Source organism: Colius striatus, chromosome 4 (genome assembly GCF_028858725.1).
Source record: "Colius striatus isolate bColStr4 chromosome 4, bColStr4.1.hap1, whole genome shotgun sequence".
In the NCBI taxonomy this organism is placed as follows: Eukaryota; Metazoa; Chordata; class Aves; order Coliiformes; family Coliidae; genus Colius; species Colius striatus.
In genome coordinates, this window is record NC_084762.1 from 87,912,126 (window position 1) to 87,930,335 (window position 18,210).

The 18,210-nt window shown below is 36.1% G+C and overlaps 1 protein-coding gene across 2 annotated transcripts in view; it reads right to left on the minus strand.

Annotated features, from left to right (window-relative positions):
- Positions 1-18,210, minus strand: part of ASAP1 (ArfGAP with SH3 domain, ankyrin repeat and PH domain 1) — a 157,797-nt gene that overhangs the window by 14,760 nt on the left and 124,827 nt on the right. For both annotated transcript variants that reach the window (XM_061994994.1, XM_061994995.1), the window contains 5 exons: positions 17,501-17,616; positions 15,178-15,245; positions 12,795-12,902; positions 10,583-10,811; positions 2,146-2,307 (listed from right to left, as the gene is read on the minus strand). In XM_061994994.1, coding sequence (XP_061850978.1) covers positions 2,146-2,307; positions 10,583-10,811; positions 12,795-12,902; positions 15,178-15,245; positions 17,501-17,616 — 683 coding nt within the window. The remainder of the gene's footprint in view (positions 1-2,145; positions 2,308-10,582; positions 10,812-12,794; positions 12,903-15,177; positions 15,246-17,500; positions 17,617-18,210) is intronic.

Below are 18,210 nucleotides of genomic sequence, written 5' to 3' on the forward strand. Positions count from 1 at the left end.
TTTTTCATTAACCATCACCATTCCCAAGGTACAATTACACTAAACACTTTTAGTGCCTTGATCATTTAACCTTTCCTCTTCTATTACAGCTCATCTAAACAATCTTATGAGAAACTTCAACGACCACTGATTAATTTTGTCACTGAAATAGACATAAAGTGATATTTAAAGTTCCAAGAACACAAAATACTTCCCATGCAAAAGAATGACATATGTGCCTAGTGCATTGAGGTCTAAATGAAACAGTGAAAAGGCTCATGCTGAGCCTTCCTAAAAATATGTTTAAATAAGTTTTGGGGTTTTTTTAAAAGAAGAAAAAAGAGAAAGGCAAGAAACAGCAAACCCTTCATATGGAGATCCTATGGCTGAAGCAAGGAAAAAATATCTCATGGTTGCTATGGAAATCTAAAATAATCTAAAGGACATTTTTAGAACATCTTTGAATAGTAACTTAATTTGCTTAGAAGCAAGTTAAGAATTGCTCTGCTTGAAACTTCAATTAATGCACAGATTAGAAAACAAATTCAACATAATAAGAAATATAACAACACAGAAAATAGGCTTCTGAAAGGGAAAGCAATGAACATCTGACATTATTCTTAAACAAAAACCATGAAGGCAGATACAAGAAACTCCCTCCTCTATAAACACAACACTTGCTTAAAATCCAAATGGAAACGAGTTTTTGTGTAGATATCAGCTGAAAAACAAAAAGGGGAGAAGAGGCCCTTTTTCCATCCACTGAAGCTCAGTCAGCATTGTGGAGCAGGAGGAGAGACAGAAAAAGCAATCTTCTTTGGCCCTACTTTGGAAAGGTATTCTTCTGCTCTAAGGTTCTTCCATCTTCTATTTCACACCCACACCTTTACCATATTTTCCTTCTTCTGTTGTCTATTGTTTATTTAAAGAAAAGCAGGCACTAGTGCAGCATCTATCCTACCACACTTTCATTCTAACTGTGTCATACAGCACTCTAGTATCTGGTATTTTACGTGCTATTTTGGACTTAAATATTTTGGCTTTTCAAAATTTTTGAAGTCCAAGCTCTACAAAATATCTGTACTACCTCTGAAATAGTACACGGCTCTTAATACTCCAAAACATTGGAAACATTTTTTTCTATATCCCAGGCATCTGAAAACTAGAGAACTGAAAAGATTGCGATTGCAATTACTTGTATTCCTTTAGAGAAAGATTTTGCTTTTCATTAGATTCTGCACTTATCTTCATATTAAATCCTAGATGAAATCACATAATCTACAGGAGTACTTTATGATTTACCACGTTTAACTCAATTTTCTGGAAAAGAAAAGGAAAAAAGAGGATGCTTTTAGGCTTGTATTTTTTTAGGCTAGTAAGTTTGTGTTTATACTAGAACAAAGAGAGAATACTCCCCAAAGTAGCGTATGAATGACCCACTGACAAGAGCATTGGATTGCATCTCAGAAGTTTACAGATTTATGGAAATCCTGCCACCAAGACTAAAATTATAGAAAAGTACATGGGCCTGAGATTTATAGCTACTGGTAGAACAAAAAAAAACCCCAAGATGTTTCTGTATCACTTTTGCAGGTGGAAGGATGCAAACCTATTAGTCTTTGTGTATGTACAGACAACATCACAAAACCCAAGGACATATTAAGACAACACATCCTCACCAGCTAGGTGCAAACACTTTACAGGAGAGATTTGGCATAGAGCCCCAAGAAACAAGCTCTTCTGGCAATCAGGAGAACCACAGATTCACCGAGGTCAATCTGCCTTAAATCAAGATCTATCTAGATTAATGAGCTGGTCAGAACAGGAGCAGAGGTGAGGAAGCAGATGTGGAGCAGATGCAGCAGATGAGGGGGCCAAGGGTGAGGGCAGCCTGGGCAGCTAGGGTATAGAGAGGGAAGCAGCAGAGGAGATTGAACTGGGCCCCAGGGGAGCATGGAATATTTTCATTTTTCTCAAGAGAGACTCAGATACAGAAGCCTGGAAGCCAGAGTGACAGAAGATAGAACTGTTGATTTATCTGAGCTGACGTTACATTGAGCTGCAATCATTGGAAAGCAAGCACCAGGTAAAAGAGAAACCAAAGATCATAAATCATCCATCATAAAGATTTTCCCTTGCCCTTTTGTTTTGCATTTCAAAACTCACCCCAAGGAATTGGGCCCTTATTCTGGGGTCCATGAGGTAGTGGGCTTGGTGGGTCTGAGAGGGTTCTTTTGTGTCCTGGGGGTGGGGGAGGTGGTCTCTTCTTGGAAAGAGTGGAGCTGCCACTAGAGGTTTGAGTGCTTAGAGGGAGGGTTGAAGGTGGGCCTGCAAAATAACAAACAATCCTCTTACAAATACATGTGCATAAACATTAAAGCAGCACTGAAAAAAGTAAAAAAAATCACAGTCAGACCCACAGCAAAGTGCAGCAAAAGACTAAAATAAAAAGACAAGCCATGCCAAAACATTGGTTCGATTAAACAAGACGTTCACCACATTTGTAACCATCTCAGCTGTGGGAATAGAAGCAACTCGACAATAGAATGACATGTGGACTTATGTCTAAAAAAAATGCAGGATTGATCACTCCAGGACTTCTAATTTTAGGCATTGCTAAAAAAAAAAAAAAGCAAGCATGAAATCTTAAAATTAAGTAATATTTAGCATGTGGGATTAAAATTGCTATTGATTTATATCAGAATGAAATAGCTTTCTAGATGTCCCTCCAGAGTACTCCATAGGAACTGTGTTAATAAGCTAGGGGGAGGCAGGGAATAGGAATCTATCTACAATTTTTCTTTGCATTTTGAAAATAGTACCCTAAGCTTTTTTCTGTAGTTATTTTCTCTTTTGTTTTCAGTAGTTTGAACACATCAGACTATGCACTCTTACAGCAATGCAAGTTGCTATATGCAGTGTGTATAAAATAAATACCAGAAAAGCCTTTTTTGAGGCTGAGATTAGTTATTTAACAGTAGCAGTGCTTGTAAGGGCTTATGCAGTCACCCCTTAAACCCCTGCACCCATGTTGGCACACATTCAACACAATGAACATTTTACAGGATATGGGAACAGATACAGATTAAAAGACAAAAGAACCCAGAGAGAAGACAAGAGTTTTCCCTAATCAACTTCAATATTCACCTTCAAAAATGTCTTTAATAAGAAGCTCAAGCAAATATGCAGTGAGGGGACAACTGCCCAAGTCAGCTGCTATTACCGTCAAAGTAAATTACTTGGAACACTTCACTAAATTAGGGTAGAATAGCTCTAAGGGTTTTGTTGTTGGGGTTTTGGGTTTTTTTGTTTTTTTTCTTCTGTTTTAGTCTACCTAATACATAAGCACTGCAGTCACGGATGTTCCAATAACTTTGGAATGTAGGGGAGCTTTGCTATCACAGGCCCTGGGTAAATACAGAAAACTTACAAAGTTTTAAAAGCAAAGTTTATATGTGAAATATTGTCTAAAGTCACATATTTTGTAGCACTACAGAACCAACTTGCATACTTTTGAAAACCTAACTTACAAAATCTTCATTTTATTAATCAGCATATACCCTGACCTGCACACAAAACTAGACCCACTTATGTAAAAAATATTTACCAGTCTATATAGATAGACTTAAAAGTACCAAGGTCTGAATTCCTTCCCAAAGTAATACATATCATAAAAGTAGTTGGAATCAGTGAATAATAATCTTTGCTAAATTCCTTAGGTGAAATATTAAACACTGAAAAAACTTCAATTATCTTGTAAGCATGTATTTTCAGAGGGTAACCTCCCTCTTTTCTTCTGAACCTCAAAGAAACGATCAATAAAACTGTCAATAGTGAGTTAATCATTCAATCTACTCACTTCTAGATTCAAGCCTGGAAGGCCTTCTGCTGCTCAGGTGACTGTCTCAAGCACAACCCCAGCAGGTAGTTTGGGTCTGGCTTTCCATTAATTGCTTACTCTTGTAAATCAAATAATGTATTTTGTGATTGTTCCTCTAAATTCATTTTCAAGTTAAGAAAATCACTGATTGACAAGCAGTCAAAAGTTAATGCAAATTAATAATATTGTTCCCAAATCTGCCTCCTTTCCCACGTTAATGTCTTCCATAAGCCTATAAAAGCAAGCTAATTTAAACCCTGCATTGACACGTTTCTGCCAGCAAAAGTAAAAAAGCTTTTCATGCTAAGTTTTGGCTACATTTCTGCAAGTTATAGAGTCTTTCATTCACTTAAATAAAGATGAATCAAAGATTATCCTACAAATCTAAGTAACTCAACAGCATATATTGGAGCAGTGAGGGAGGAAAGGGAAATTTAATATCCAGTGTTAACAGTAACATTCTTTTTAAAGCATGGCAAAACCACACATGTATGTCAGTATAGCATTTTTCTCTTGTGACTTTTTGAAGTTCCATCCTTCCAAAATGTCTGCAGGCGGGAATGGCCCACACCACCACCTACTGTCCTCGGCCTGCAGTGCACGGCAGCCTCACCGCCTCCAACCTCACACAAGGGAGGGTTCACGGAAAACAAGGGTAAGAAATGCATTGAAATAGTGTTGTGTGCTTATAGGTAAAATAAAACTTCAGCCACGAAGTAAAACCTGTACTTTTAACCTACAATAAAATTAAGAATCTTCCTCTAATAAAATAAAACTTAGTAAGCTTAAAAGCTCTTTAAATGTGGTTATTTGTGTGTCCTTCACACTAGCAATATATCTCCAGACATCACAGAAGAGTTGAAAGACATTATCACCTCATAGCTTCCAAAAGTTACAGGGAAATAAAGTATTAAAACCAGTGTGTCTCTTCCAAGTCCTAGCATTTGTTCCTACATTAATTTCACAGAAGGAGTAACTGAATTTAGAATTCATACACTAATGATTAGATGGCTGAAGTACAAAATAACTTATTTTCAAATAAACAGAAAATAACGGAAAAATTTGAAATGTCTTTTCAGAAAGAGGTAGAAAATCACATCACATTTTGAATAAAGCAAACATGGGAAACGTTTTGTAATCTGAATCAGTGTACAGAAATAACTGGTGAACAAATACAAAGCTCTGATGAGGTATGAAGCGTCAGTAAAATTATTGTAAAATACTTTGTGTTACATAAATGTATATAGACAAAATCTTAAAACAATTCTTATGTGAAATTTTTAATTCTACAAGGCTAGCTAGGTATGTTAAAACAGTTATTTTCCTAGATCAAAGTTAATTTGTGATTCTAACAAGGCAGCAAGTAAGCCAACCATTTCTTCTCCGTAGTCTCTTGATGATGATTTTTCACATAGTTGTGAAGTTCACATTTTAAGAAGAACATTTTCCTCACATTAAGGAAAAAAAAATCCTTAAATATTTTGCTCTTTTGGGCTCCCTTCAGGTAGCTGGGGAGCAGTTTTTTCTGTACAAGGTGTTACCATCTTTTATCACTTTTTCATATTACAGTGATCACTCACTCATGTGGAAACAGACCAAATATTCTTGTACTAAGGTAAATAACTGGGAAAAGGTCTGCAATTAATACTGCAGTTAGCATAGCATCTGTTAAATGTGTACTTGTGAAATCATGCGAAGCTGTTACCATCCACTTAAGAAATGGTGTGTTTAGAGTGTAAAAACCTCACATTTGGGTTTTTTTACCACTTAATGACAGATACGGAAGAACCAGTATTCCAGCTAATGGTAGAACAGGTACTGCAAAAGAAAGTAAGTTTATATTAAAAATAGTAGTTTCATAAACAAGTGTTGTTGTTTTAAAGTTCTTATGAGTGAGGTTTTTGCACAGATATTGCTAAAAGCCTTCTTCGGTTTGTCTTACTTCAGTTCATATGTTTTCAGCACTGAAAATAAAATCGTAAAAAATGATCATGATCACCCTAAGTAAGAAAGCTAAGGACATACATTGACTCAACAATAGCATTTGAAGTACACTATAATTAATGCTAAAAAGAGGTCCTGTTAAAAAAAAAAACAGCCAACATTTACATGAAAGAAAGTTGTATTTTGGGTTGATGCACAAATATTAAGAACAACATCAAAGCTATATAAAAGAACAACATAAAAGTTGTCAGCTTACCTTTCCTTCCTGTTACAGTACTAAAAATACAGAGCTTGAGTGAGATAACTAGTAGTATTTAACCAATTTAACCAACACATTTTACAACACTGAGGTAGCTGGGGAGCAGTTTCTTTCTGTTACTGAGTATTTCCAGCAGAAACGGCAAGGTTTTAATGCTGCCCTACCCTTCCAGTCACTTTTATTTAAAAAAGCTGGTTTAGCAGCAAAAGTACAGAGACGGGGTAGTATGATGAAAGGGCAACTGAAATGACAGAAGAAGGAAAATACTCTTCTATCAGAGAAGTGAAATACGTTTGGTTTGTGTAGTCTTAACAAAACAGAAGTCTGTATGATTGCACTGCAGGTGGTGTCTTTATTCAGATACTAATGACAGAAAAATCACTAAAGCTAAATGACTATGTTGGTACATGAATCAAGTTAATTTAATGGACTTGAGAAGGTTTCTAATCCTGTGAACAATGCAGTCAGACAACTTCTAGAAGTTACTAGTAAACGCAAATAAGCTAACCAGTTAGAAATTGAGTCTGATCAAAGAAATGGATTATATGACATGGTGTCTGCAGCAGCAGTGGCCTGGAACCACAAAGAAAGTGCCTTTGGGTTTATGTATCTAACATCAGAGCTGTGAAAGAGTGTAAAATACGCAAACTTTTAAGTGTTGAAGATCTAAGCTTAACTTTATGACATCACATTGATTCCTGACCTTCGTGCTCATCCCTTATGAGAGAAATAGGCAGAGCCATTAAAAAATAATTATCTTTCAGCTAAAATTAAGGAAACCTGGCTTAGATTGCCTCACACTTTTATAAAACAAAACTAGTTTGCAACATTGCCCTCACATTGGATTTGTAATTAAGGTTGTGCAAAATACTGTGCTGACTCATGCAATCACCTAAATGTTGTTTGGTGTTTTTTTTTTTTAAAGCTTTTTGTAAAACAACAAGCAGAAGACCTGCTTGGTGTCTGTTGACATAACACAGAAGTAAGCTGGAAAGACTAATGAAAAAGACGATTTTTCAGAATGTTATAGACAGCAGTCTTGACTGAGAACACAAGTTAAACCCAAATAAGCTTAGAGAAATTACTGCAAAAGGCACGGAGTGGTTGGCTTAGGCAGCTACTACATTCAAGTCTTTTTCAGAGACAGCAGAAATTAAGATGTAGCCACAAATGAGGTGGTTCAAAGTAGAATACACCCAGCTCCATCATTTCCAGGAAAATTTAGAAAAATTATCTAATTGGAATATCTGGACTTATGCTGTAATGATGTAGACAGAAACAAAAAAAAAATCTCCATGTATACATCCTCCAACAATTCTATCTATGCAATTTTTATGATTAATGGAATTTTTAGACACCATATCCACTGAAAAGCATGAACAAGACTGGTGAGCGTTCCATCAATTGCTTTAAACTTACTTTCTCTCCTCAACATGAAGTTCACACGATAGTTTCCAGTCCACTATGGCATCCCAGCAAACACCACGGAACATCGTTATCAAGAAACCTCACTGCTGAATGAAGCCAGCTTACAGGGGGCAAAAGGGAGGTGGTTTTGTTTAAATTTACAACATGTTTTCTCTTTATGCCCCAAAGGATAAAGGATAAAAAGACGCATGAAACTTTCAAATTCTCTGCCACCTATCCACTCCCTACAAGACTGTTTCAATGCTCTAGCAGGGATATGGGATCTGCTGGGGCCTCACAGCAGAGCAGGGACAAAGATCAGATTACAGTTGCAGCAGAAGGTAAGCTAAAATTTAATTACAAATTCAATGCTCTTTTGCTGTTTAGGAAACTTAATATGTTTTCATATAACCTTAAATCAAACAGGTAGCTATTAAAATGAACTTTTCCAGCAAAAAAAGAGGATGTGATAAGTGAATTTGCATGTCAAACTTTGATGTAAGGGATATATTTCATTACTACTAATCTCAAAAGGGCTGATATACTTGAAAGGATTATTTTTTCCTACAGAAATAAAATTAACTCAGACTCTTTCAAATCTAAGATGTGTCACCAGCATCTTATGGAAGTGGAAAGTCTCTGTTTTTTCTTTTAAACAATCTGCTTGGAAGTTGAGTGGGTGGAGATAACAGGGTATAGCACAGTTCATAACAAAGCATAAGCATTGCACCTGCAATGATGCATCTAGCATGACATTTCCACACTGATGAATTGTTCTATGCATTTGTCATTTTGTTCTCCTATCCTTTTGAGTTATAAATATTCCTGGAACATAGGCATGTATTTAATGGAAACTTCTAAAGCTGATCAAATACTTTATATTACTGAATGGCAATCAACCAAAAAAACAGTATCACTCATAGATTGGAAAATCTTGGCACTTTTGAGGCAGAGAAGCCTAGTGACTTCAACGTAACAGTATTCTCATTGAACCTCTCAGGCTGTGAATCTGACATTTTCCATTCTGATGATGCAGTTAATGTTGCATTAGAAGGCACCAGGTCTCTGTATTCTGTAATAATGTCATATTATCTTATTGTAATAGAAATCATAGAATCATAGAATGGTAGGGGTTGGAAATAATGATTTCTTTTGCATGTTCCTTGACATGAAAACACAAGAACTCAATGCTTCATTGCTTTCCAAGTAGCTCTAGTGGTTTGATTCATTAATCTAGGAGTTTGCAGGAACACCTAGGAAAATGCCTAATATTTCTGAAACTTGAATACGTACTTTGAATTAAATATGTACGTAAATGTTTCCTCTCCTGCAGAAAAACCTATTTTCTGAATAAGTCCAAGGAGAGCTACACTATATAATGACAAAAAAATTCATTATAATCTACTGAAAGCTGACAACATACTGAACTGTGTGCAGACAGATACAAGACACAAGCTCCTTAACCTTCTTAAAGACATGGAATTCATGATTAGTTTCCAAGTCTTGCAACTTTATGACCAAACAAAAAGTTATCCTAGGTCAGACTGAAGAAACATCTAACCCAGTGTCTGACAATGGACAATCAGTAGCCGACTCTTAGAGCATGTAAAACAGATGGAGGAAAGGAAGGAAAAAGATAGAATCTTGTAGTGCCCACAGAAAGGTTAACATAGTAAAATTATAAGGAATAAAGATGAGGCTCTAATGAAACCGATATAAAGAAACGTGGATTATGAAGTCTGACATGAAAAATGCATCCCCTGGCAAAATCACTTTGCCTCTTCCTGGAAAACAAGCCTGTTTAAAAAAATAAAGAGAGCCAAGGGATTCATTTAGAAGTTGCCAGTACCTGACAAAGACTGACAGTAGAACGGCAGTTCTCAAATGCAGCACATGAACCCCATAAAAGCAGACATCTAATGCCAACTCTGTTCTGTCCATTTTCTTCTCTCAGATTTTAGTGAGAGCATTTATCTTTTTTTTTTTTTTTAAAACAAAGTTAACTACCAGTTGAGGAATGAGGTACGTAGTTACAGCAATGCTAACAAAAGGGAACATCAGCATAACTGCTGAAACCTTAAGCTATACTGCAGCCTTCATCACAACTAAAGTTTTCTCTAACAAGTCTAACAGGAAAACATAATTTGGCTACTCCTAAAGTACAGAGGTAAAAACAGCAGGAAAAGGGAAAAGTTTTTAGGCTTTTGTTCTAAAAAGTAGATTTGTACAAATTAAAGTAACAGGTTGTGTTCTATAAATACATCCTCTAAACTTGAAGTTTATAGCTATCTGGGTCAAAAACCACCATCCACTAGAGCTGCAAGAGTGTCTCATTTGGAAGTAATTTCTCCTGCCTTTCAAGCACTACTAAGAGTGTCACTACTATCAATAAGAAGAAAAAGTATCTCATTCATTTCAATTAACCATAGATTGCAAAACTGATTTGAATTGTAACCCAATCTTCTACAAGAGCAAAACAGTCGTTTCAATCAGGGAAGAATGGGTGATGCTTAGTTCAGGTCTTCAGTGCCTAAGTGACTTGTTAACTGTCTGGCAACAGGCTTGTTAATTTCTCTGCCCCTCTTTACTGCCCTCTAGCACTCAGCAAAATGGAAAAGGAGGGTGTTGAGGCAACAAGAGCTTAATATCAATCTACTTAGCACTTCACAGACCATTCTAGTAATTTTCATTTTCCACATTGTCTGCAAGAATAGAGAGTCTTGCACTTTCTCTCCTCTAAAGCTTTGTTTCTTTGCCGTCTTCCCGGCACTACACAGCAGATCATTGTACTGCACAAACCATCATCGGCCTTCTCTAAAACACTTGTATTTCCATAACTGTAAATGCTTAAGAATGCTTCTCCAGAATATCTACAGAAAATGAACCAACTTCTATTTAGCAGAGTATTACTTTGTTTTCTCACCCAGCTGTGTATATTGGTATGAATCAAGTCTGCTACGAAGTGCCTCCTCTGTTTTCAAGTTTTGAACTATATTTCACCAATGTAATATGAAAAGCACATTAGATCTTAAAACATTGTAATGCACCTCATTAAAGGAAGGATAACTGTGGGAAAAATAGTGCTTGCATGTGTAGCTTAAAGACAGACTTACCTTTGCCAGCATTTCTAGGAGGAAGAGGAGGGGCATCTGCAGTTGGAGAAGTGGGTGAATCTGTGCTTGTAGAAGCAAAGATCTGATTGGTAAAAGCTCCATAGGAGAGTCTTTGCTTGTCTCTAGGAGTGCTAAACGAAGGATGAGTCAACTTGTCTTGGGGAGAAAGGCTCGAAGAGTGACAAAAACTTTGGGGTCTCGGAGATCTTTCTTTCTTTATAGGACTAGGCTATGAATAGAAAAATCAAATATGTTATACACCTGTTTAAATACTAAATAGAGTTAAAATGTTTGGGAAATAATACTAGAGAACATGTTCTAGTGAACTTGGGCATAATTTATTTCTTTATTCAACAGACAAGCCCACATGCCACCCTTTCTCAGAAATTCAACCTGAATTTCTAACTGAAATTCCTCTAACTCAAAAAATAAAGATTTTAGCATCAAAAAAATCACAGAATCTCAAGGGCTGAAAGGGACCTCAAAAGATCATCCAGTCTATCCCCCCTGCCAAGAGCAGGACATACACAAAGTCAGATTTATTTTTAAAGCAGTAGATACACTACAGTAATATACTAAACAATGACCTAACAAAAGCCTAGTAAAGGTTTTAGAATATAAGGGCAATTTTTTCAATTCAAATCCCTCCTTACTCTGACTAGGCAGTTATCCACAAACTTCCAATTAAACTGAAGCATATTAAAAAGAAATAATTACTTCTGCCACATCAGATTTATTTGTTGAATGAACTAGCAATATATTCAAAGGTACACCTCTTTTAAATGTATATAATTGCTCTTTGAAGAAATTTTACACAGGAATTTTTGACTGCTGTATATTAATAGCTGCACATGGAGCATGATCTGTTTCACTGCAGCTCTGGATCAGGTAGGCTATCATCTCCCATATAGCATTAGTCATCATCTACAAGCTCCTTGCACAGATAATCACTTTGTTCTCTACTCTCCTTCAAGACATGTAAATTATTTCAGCTTCTGAATTTTTCAGTCCCAAGTGTTACAGAAAATGAAAAGTTGACCGCATTTCTTCCTGCAACACCCATATAAAAAAGAAGTGAATTCACATTTATTGCAGAAAGAGAGCACAGAGTAATTAACTGACTTGCCAAAGTAGGACATTGAGGCTAAGTTTTCACATGTTCTAGGATGGCAACTATCCTATGCCCTCAAGTTTTGTCTTTCTGTTACTTTTTTTGTTTTAATCAGGAATGAAGTGCACAGCACAGATTTGTTTATTCAACAACTAAGTTTCTAATTAATTTATGGAAAAAAAAAAGTATGTAAGCTATGGATTTTCTCCAGCTAAAAATTAACAACCTAGAATTCTTCTGAAGGGGATAAAATGACAATAAAGTAATCTACATTTACTGATTTATATTATATTTATATATATCTTATCAACACAAAACTTCTGAAGCTCAAGTCCATAGTAACTAGGTTGACAAAATGTTTTAAAAAAACACTTTGGCAGTTTTTAATACAGGCCTCAAAATTAGCTTTCTTCCTCACCAAAAAAACTGTTAAAAGAAAGGTTAAAATGGGTCTCTAATTTCCATTCATTTCCACAGAACAGATTTTGGTGTCTTGTGGTTTAACCCCAGCCAGCAACTGAGCACCATGCAGCTGCTTGCTAACACCTCAACCCCAGTGGGATGAGGAGAATTGGGGAAAAAATTAAGGAACTCGTGGGTTGAGACAAGAATAGTTTACTAACTAAAATGAAAATAAATTGTAATAATAAGTAGTAAGAATGAAAAGCAATAGAGACAAGAATAAAACACAAGAAGAAATCAAAACCAAGTGACGCCCAGTGCAATTGCTCACCACCTGCTGACTGACGGCCAGCAGCCATCTGCCTTCCCTGCCAACTGCCCGCAGTTCATACACTGGGCACCATGTCCTGTGCTATGGAATAGCCCTGAGGCTGTTAGAGGTCAGCTGTCCTGGCCACGTTACCTCCCAGCTCCTTGTGCACCCACTGCCTCCTCGCTGGCAGGGCAGGGTCAGCAGTCAAAAAGGCCCTGATGCAGTACAAGCCCTGCTCAGCAATAACCAATCATCCCTGTGTTATCCACACTGCTCTCAGCACAAATCTAAAACGTAGTGCCGTACCAGGTACTAGGAAGGAAATTCACTCATTCCCAGCTCAAACCAGGACATTGTGAAAAGCTGTTTTAGTAATCCATGCTTACTTTATCATCTAAGTCATCATCACTTTCATCAATTTCTTCCTGACGAAGATTCCATTCATACTCTACATGGACATGTGGGTTAAACTTTCCTGCTTTGGCCTGAGAAAGCTGAAAGAAACAACAATTCTCGTTAAAATACTTACGATTCCTTCAGTGTCAATAAAGATAGTTTTGTAACAGCTAGCAAAAACCTAAATATTTAGAGGTTTCAAACTTTTCCAGACATTAAAAGAAGTAATTTATGGGCAATCATACAATCATTCATTTATCTGAGGTACAGAAAAAAAAGTTAAATGGCAAAAAGTGTTTGTGTTGGAATACGAAGAAAAGGTATTTGCCCTTTATTGAAATATTTCTCTTCCTCTCACTGGATAAGGCCAATGTATCTTAAGCACAACAATCCTCTGCCAGCCCAAATACTGTATTCATATTCTTTAAAAATATTTTAAAATCTACTACTACAACAATCAGTAAGAGAAGAAAAATGCAATTCATGATTAACCTGAAGAGATTAAATACTCCTTTTCGATGCTTGGATTTCCTAATATGAATTCCTTCACATCATTTGAAATGTAGTGTGCTTGGTACTGGTTGATTCAGGAGAGCCTTTAACTATCTTCCCAACATACAATTGCAACATACCTTCAATCTGTTATGTAAGTTTTAATGAACCCACTCAGGCTGGAATGGAATTACTCTTACAATTAAGACTCCAGCTATGCAAGAAAAATTAGTTCAGTACATCAACCTCACTGCAAACATCTTGATGTTTTATTTTGTACTTTTTTATTGCCCATGGTAAACAACATGCTCATCGATGTGTCTTTTAACCTTAACCTTATCTCACTGCAACCTTTGAGAAAAATGCAGAAACAATTTTCCTCCTCAAAAATGAAAAAAGAGAAGAGGTATAATTGCTGTATGTTAGTCAACTGGAATGATCAGTAAGATATTGGTGGAATTTCGATTACAATAATTGAAAACCGATTAACTGCCAGATAAGCTCATTGACAACATCCACTTGTTTTTGTTTGTTCTACAACACAATCAGTTGGTTCACAATAATGGCAGATGTTACTTTATTAATGATATACTGCAAAGAAAAAAGCAATCCATTCCAATTGCATGTTGTACAGCTCATCTGTTTGTCAGCTGACAGAATATTCAAAACACTGGAAACGGTACTTACACAGCAGACGTGGGAGGAATTGAGGAGTCAGTGAGAGTACCACCTTATCAACCATAGCAAAATGTTAGCTTGCATCCCCAGAAACATGGAAAAGTGTTATGATTTGTGAAGGGCAATCTCTCTTGATTATGCAATAATTAATACATGACAAGAACTTTCAATTGTCAAAGGAAAAGGTATTAAAATTACTAGCTGCAGAGAAAAAGTAGGTATCCTCCTTGGATCATCAAAATGAGGCAAACAAGTTCTGAGAAACAGAATTAAGCAGCAAATGACAACTGTTCTGTAAATTCTTCTGGTTTTACTTTGAACTTGAAACTGCCACGTTACTTAGACTATTTAATCCCTTGATAGCACTTAAATTCTTGTCTACTAAATACATGCTGGTGAGAGGCACCTCAGAGGGCTAAGAACAAACAAGCTTGTTGGTCTCATGTTGAATCCTTATTCCTGGCAAAGTGCTTCAGAAGAGTAGCTTTATTTCTTGAATTTCAGTAATTTTCTTGAGTGGTGCCTGTTAACATCACTCATACATTCAAAAAGTCTCAGGTTTTGCTCTGATAAAGTTCAGTAGAGGGACAAAATCCCAGCAGAAGCTGGTGTTTTACATCTTTTTATACCCTGACTTCCAATCATTACACGTTTACTTCTTTCTCCACTGAGGGGTTTTAATTTCAAGTTGTTTCAATTTTCCTTGTAAGCAGAGTTTCACTGTGTCTGAACTATTAGTCCCATTAAATAAACTGGAAGAAGTCACAGCAGGAAAAGTCAAAGAAATATCCATATCTAAAATGCCTTGAGAGATTTAACATTTCAGAGGTGGCTTTGTAGTCCTGATAGAAATATTTCTAAGGAGAACTTCATAATCTCAGAAGTCCTAATTCCCTAGAATGATGCATTAATTGTTACTCAGACACCAGACCTTCCAGTATTTAAGGTCTTCAAACATGCTGGTTAAAATAACAAAGTACTTCCAAGAATACCAGATTTTTTACTTAAACTGTTACAACGAAAATGATTGCTATGTTTTGAAATTACAATCTGATTATTGATGGTAGAGTCTTTGGATCAGCAGACAGACAACTGGCAGCAACATCAAGTTTGAGTACAGTGGTAATGATACCTTAAGTACATCACATCTTTAAAGAAGTTAAACATCTCCCCAGTCTTTTCCTCCCCACGCTGGTTTCTTACCAGTTCCTCACATTGGACAGCTTTCACTCTTCTTGCTGTGTCCAGAGCAGTCTCTCCAGCTTGGTTTACTAGAAAATTAGCAATTAAAGAAGACAGCAATTCTTTGAGATGTCTAAAGAATCAATTCAGTAAATTTCACTATTTTTAGCAGAGTAACTTCTAAAATTGATCAAAAATGTCTATTTACTATATAGGAGCTGCAGTTCTTTAAGATTCCACTCTAGGTGCTCATGCATTTCATTTATCACCAGGTTTCTTTCTGACCAGCAGCATCTGCTGGGACAGTTCCCAAATCCCTCCTAACCATCCTAGCAGAGAATATAAAGAAATTTAGTCATTTCAATCTCCACTCAACTCCTTTGCCAGTAAAGCTCTTACACAAATAAGCAGAAAAAACAAGCAGATAGGGTAAGATAGCTTAAAAAAGAAAACTATTCTAAGATTACGACACCAAAAAAAGCGCAAATGTTGATCCAAGCACATTGTACTTTGATTAGCAAGTAGTGGTTTGAAGTTTGAATTTGAAGAAAGAAGTCCTATTCTAAGCTGACATTTGAACAAGATTAATTTTAAAACTTTCAAGCTATTTTGTCTTTTTGAAGGTTATGAAATGGTTTAGCTTTTAAAATAATATCAGATCGGAAAGAAGGTGATATCTGAGCACTCTGGAAGGTCCTCTGGCAAAATATCTAATGACATGCTTCCTAGACACTCCCTACCAAGTCACAAGAAACAAAAATAACCCCTATACCCCAGCCCTCCCTGAACAAACCTCAGGTACAATTTATTCTTATAGTATAGCGGAAAATGCCATAGAGCTGGAATAAAGTATGTTCTATGGCGTATTCAGATTGTAAAGCATTTCTGTGATCAAGAACTGAAAACAGTCAAACTGAGGTCTCCTAAGTAAATACATCTATGTGCAATATTACATATAGAATGTCAGTCATGAACTCAAGGAAATACGAAGCAGTACAAAGGCCTAAGAAATTGAAAGCATTAAGATCCCTAGAAGGAGGAGAGTTCTGTAATGAAAACTCTATCTGAGATGGTTCAGGAGTCTTAACATGAAAAAGAATGAAAATAAGAGTATTTTACAGTCACCTAAGAGACTACAAACTTTCAACTTTTAAGCATAAAATTGATGTTTCAAAGCCTAAACAAGATAGGCTGTTCCTATGTGAGAACAGTAAAAAAGAGCCAAAAAGGTAAAAATGCTCTTCTTGCATCTACTTAGGAGAGAGTTCAATGGAAGGACCAATAAACATGATTAAGCTTGTTCAGAGAGCTCTCTTATTTCCTTAATTATGGACACATCTACTAAAAAAAGGTCACAGCAAATACTTTGACTTATGTTAATATTAGAACATATTCTAAGAATGGATGAAAAGGCCAAAGAAACCAATGAATTTGGCCAGTGAGCTAAGAACTTGCATTTATGCAAGTTTTTTCCTGGGCATGAAGAAAAATTACAGCAGTGAGAAAAAAAGATGAAATGAAAGTTGATGCTCTTCAGTTTGCACCAACTGTTCATACAAAGCTTCCCTTATATATCAAGGACTGAGAGAATGCAAACGTTCTACAGACATGCTGATGACACTTAGCTCTTGAGCCTGACAAGCTGGATTCATGGAATACCTTCCTAACTCTCAAAATATGGCAGGGAAAGGAAAGCATCTATTAAACGAGAGATAATCCTGTGGATGAGCAAACAGTTCACAGAGTTTCTATTTTTAATTAAACTTTTGCTAAGCCACAAGGAAAAATTGACTGATTTTGGTATAGCAAGTGTTATCCCTATCTCTCACACATAGATGACAAACAGATAAAAGGCAACTGAGAAAACAAATCCCTTTCCTATCTGCTACTGTGGTGGCTAGGGCATGCTGGGTGAAGTTGTAGTGCCAAATGGCACTAATACCATTGTGTACACAAAGCTCACGTACATTTGGAGTCAAATTAATGTCAGCATCATTATAACATACAAGTACCAGATGAATTTCACAACAGAAAGAACAAAGCTAAGTTCTAGGGTATTTACCATACAATTAAGACATTAAACTCTGCAGAAAAACTGGGGTTTACCATTAGTATTTCATATTAGGAAATTTTTACCACTGTCATCTTGTAAGAATTTAAGTTCCATTCTTAATTGAATGCTTCCTTTAGGCTTGTTGGTGGTAATGTCTTCATCTTTCTAATACAGTTTTATTTTTCCTTTCAAAAGTTCAGTCAACACAGTGGGACATAAATAAAAGTGGTTAAAATAATGAAAAGAAATTGTAAGAAATAGTTATTTCCTAATATTAAATAACGAACTTACCTACATCAATAGTTGGCTTCCCCCTCAACAGCAATTTCAAACACTCAGGCTTATTATACATACTGCAGTAGTGTAGAACTGTATTACCCAACGCTGTTTGCTTATCCAGGTTTCCACTAAATATAGAAGAAAACACAATCATGGAAAGTATAGTACGCTGTGGTATTCATTTCAGATATAGTATCCCTGTGTTATTAGTACCTTACTAGACAAATATGAAGTAGAAGGAGAAAAGAAATATTTTTTGAATTAAAGATTAAGATTAGTTCCAAACACACTGGAAATTCCTGAGCTGAGGTTAAAAAGGACTGAGCATCTACAGCTGTTTGTTCAAAATGTGCCACTTTAATTTCTTTTTCAAACATGCTAAATTAGCCCAGAGAAAAGCAACTGAAAAATAATTTTAATATAGTTAGAAAAGGTTTAATAAGTCCCACTCATTCAAGAAACTATGAAGAGGGTGGCTGTGAAGATACACAAGAGTCATAAGGAGGAATATAAGGATACACACCGAGTTAGAGAAAGACAAGCAGTGCAAACTGGTTCACAGAGCTTTTTAAAACTGTATTTCCTTCCATTTTCGATTTCTAAAACAAAGTTTCTCAAAAAAAGGGTATTGACATGCTGGGATCAATACAATATATTTATAAAAATGAAAAGCTCAGAAGACAGCTTTTCTTCCACTCAGTGTTGCCCATATTGAACAGTTA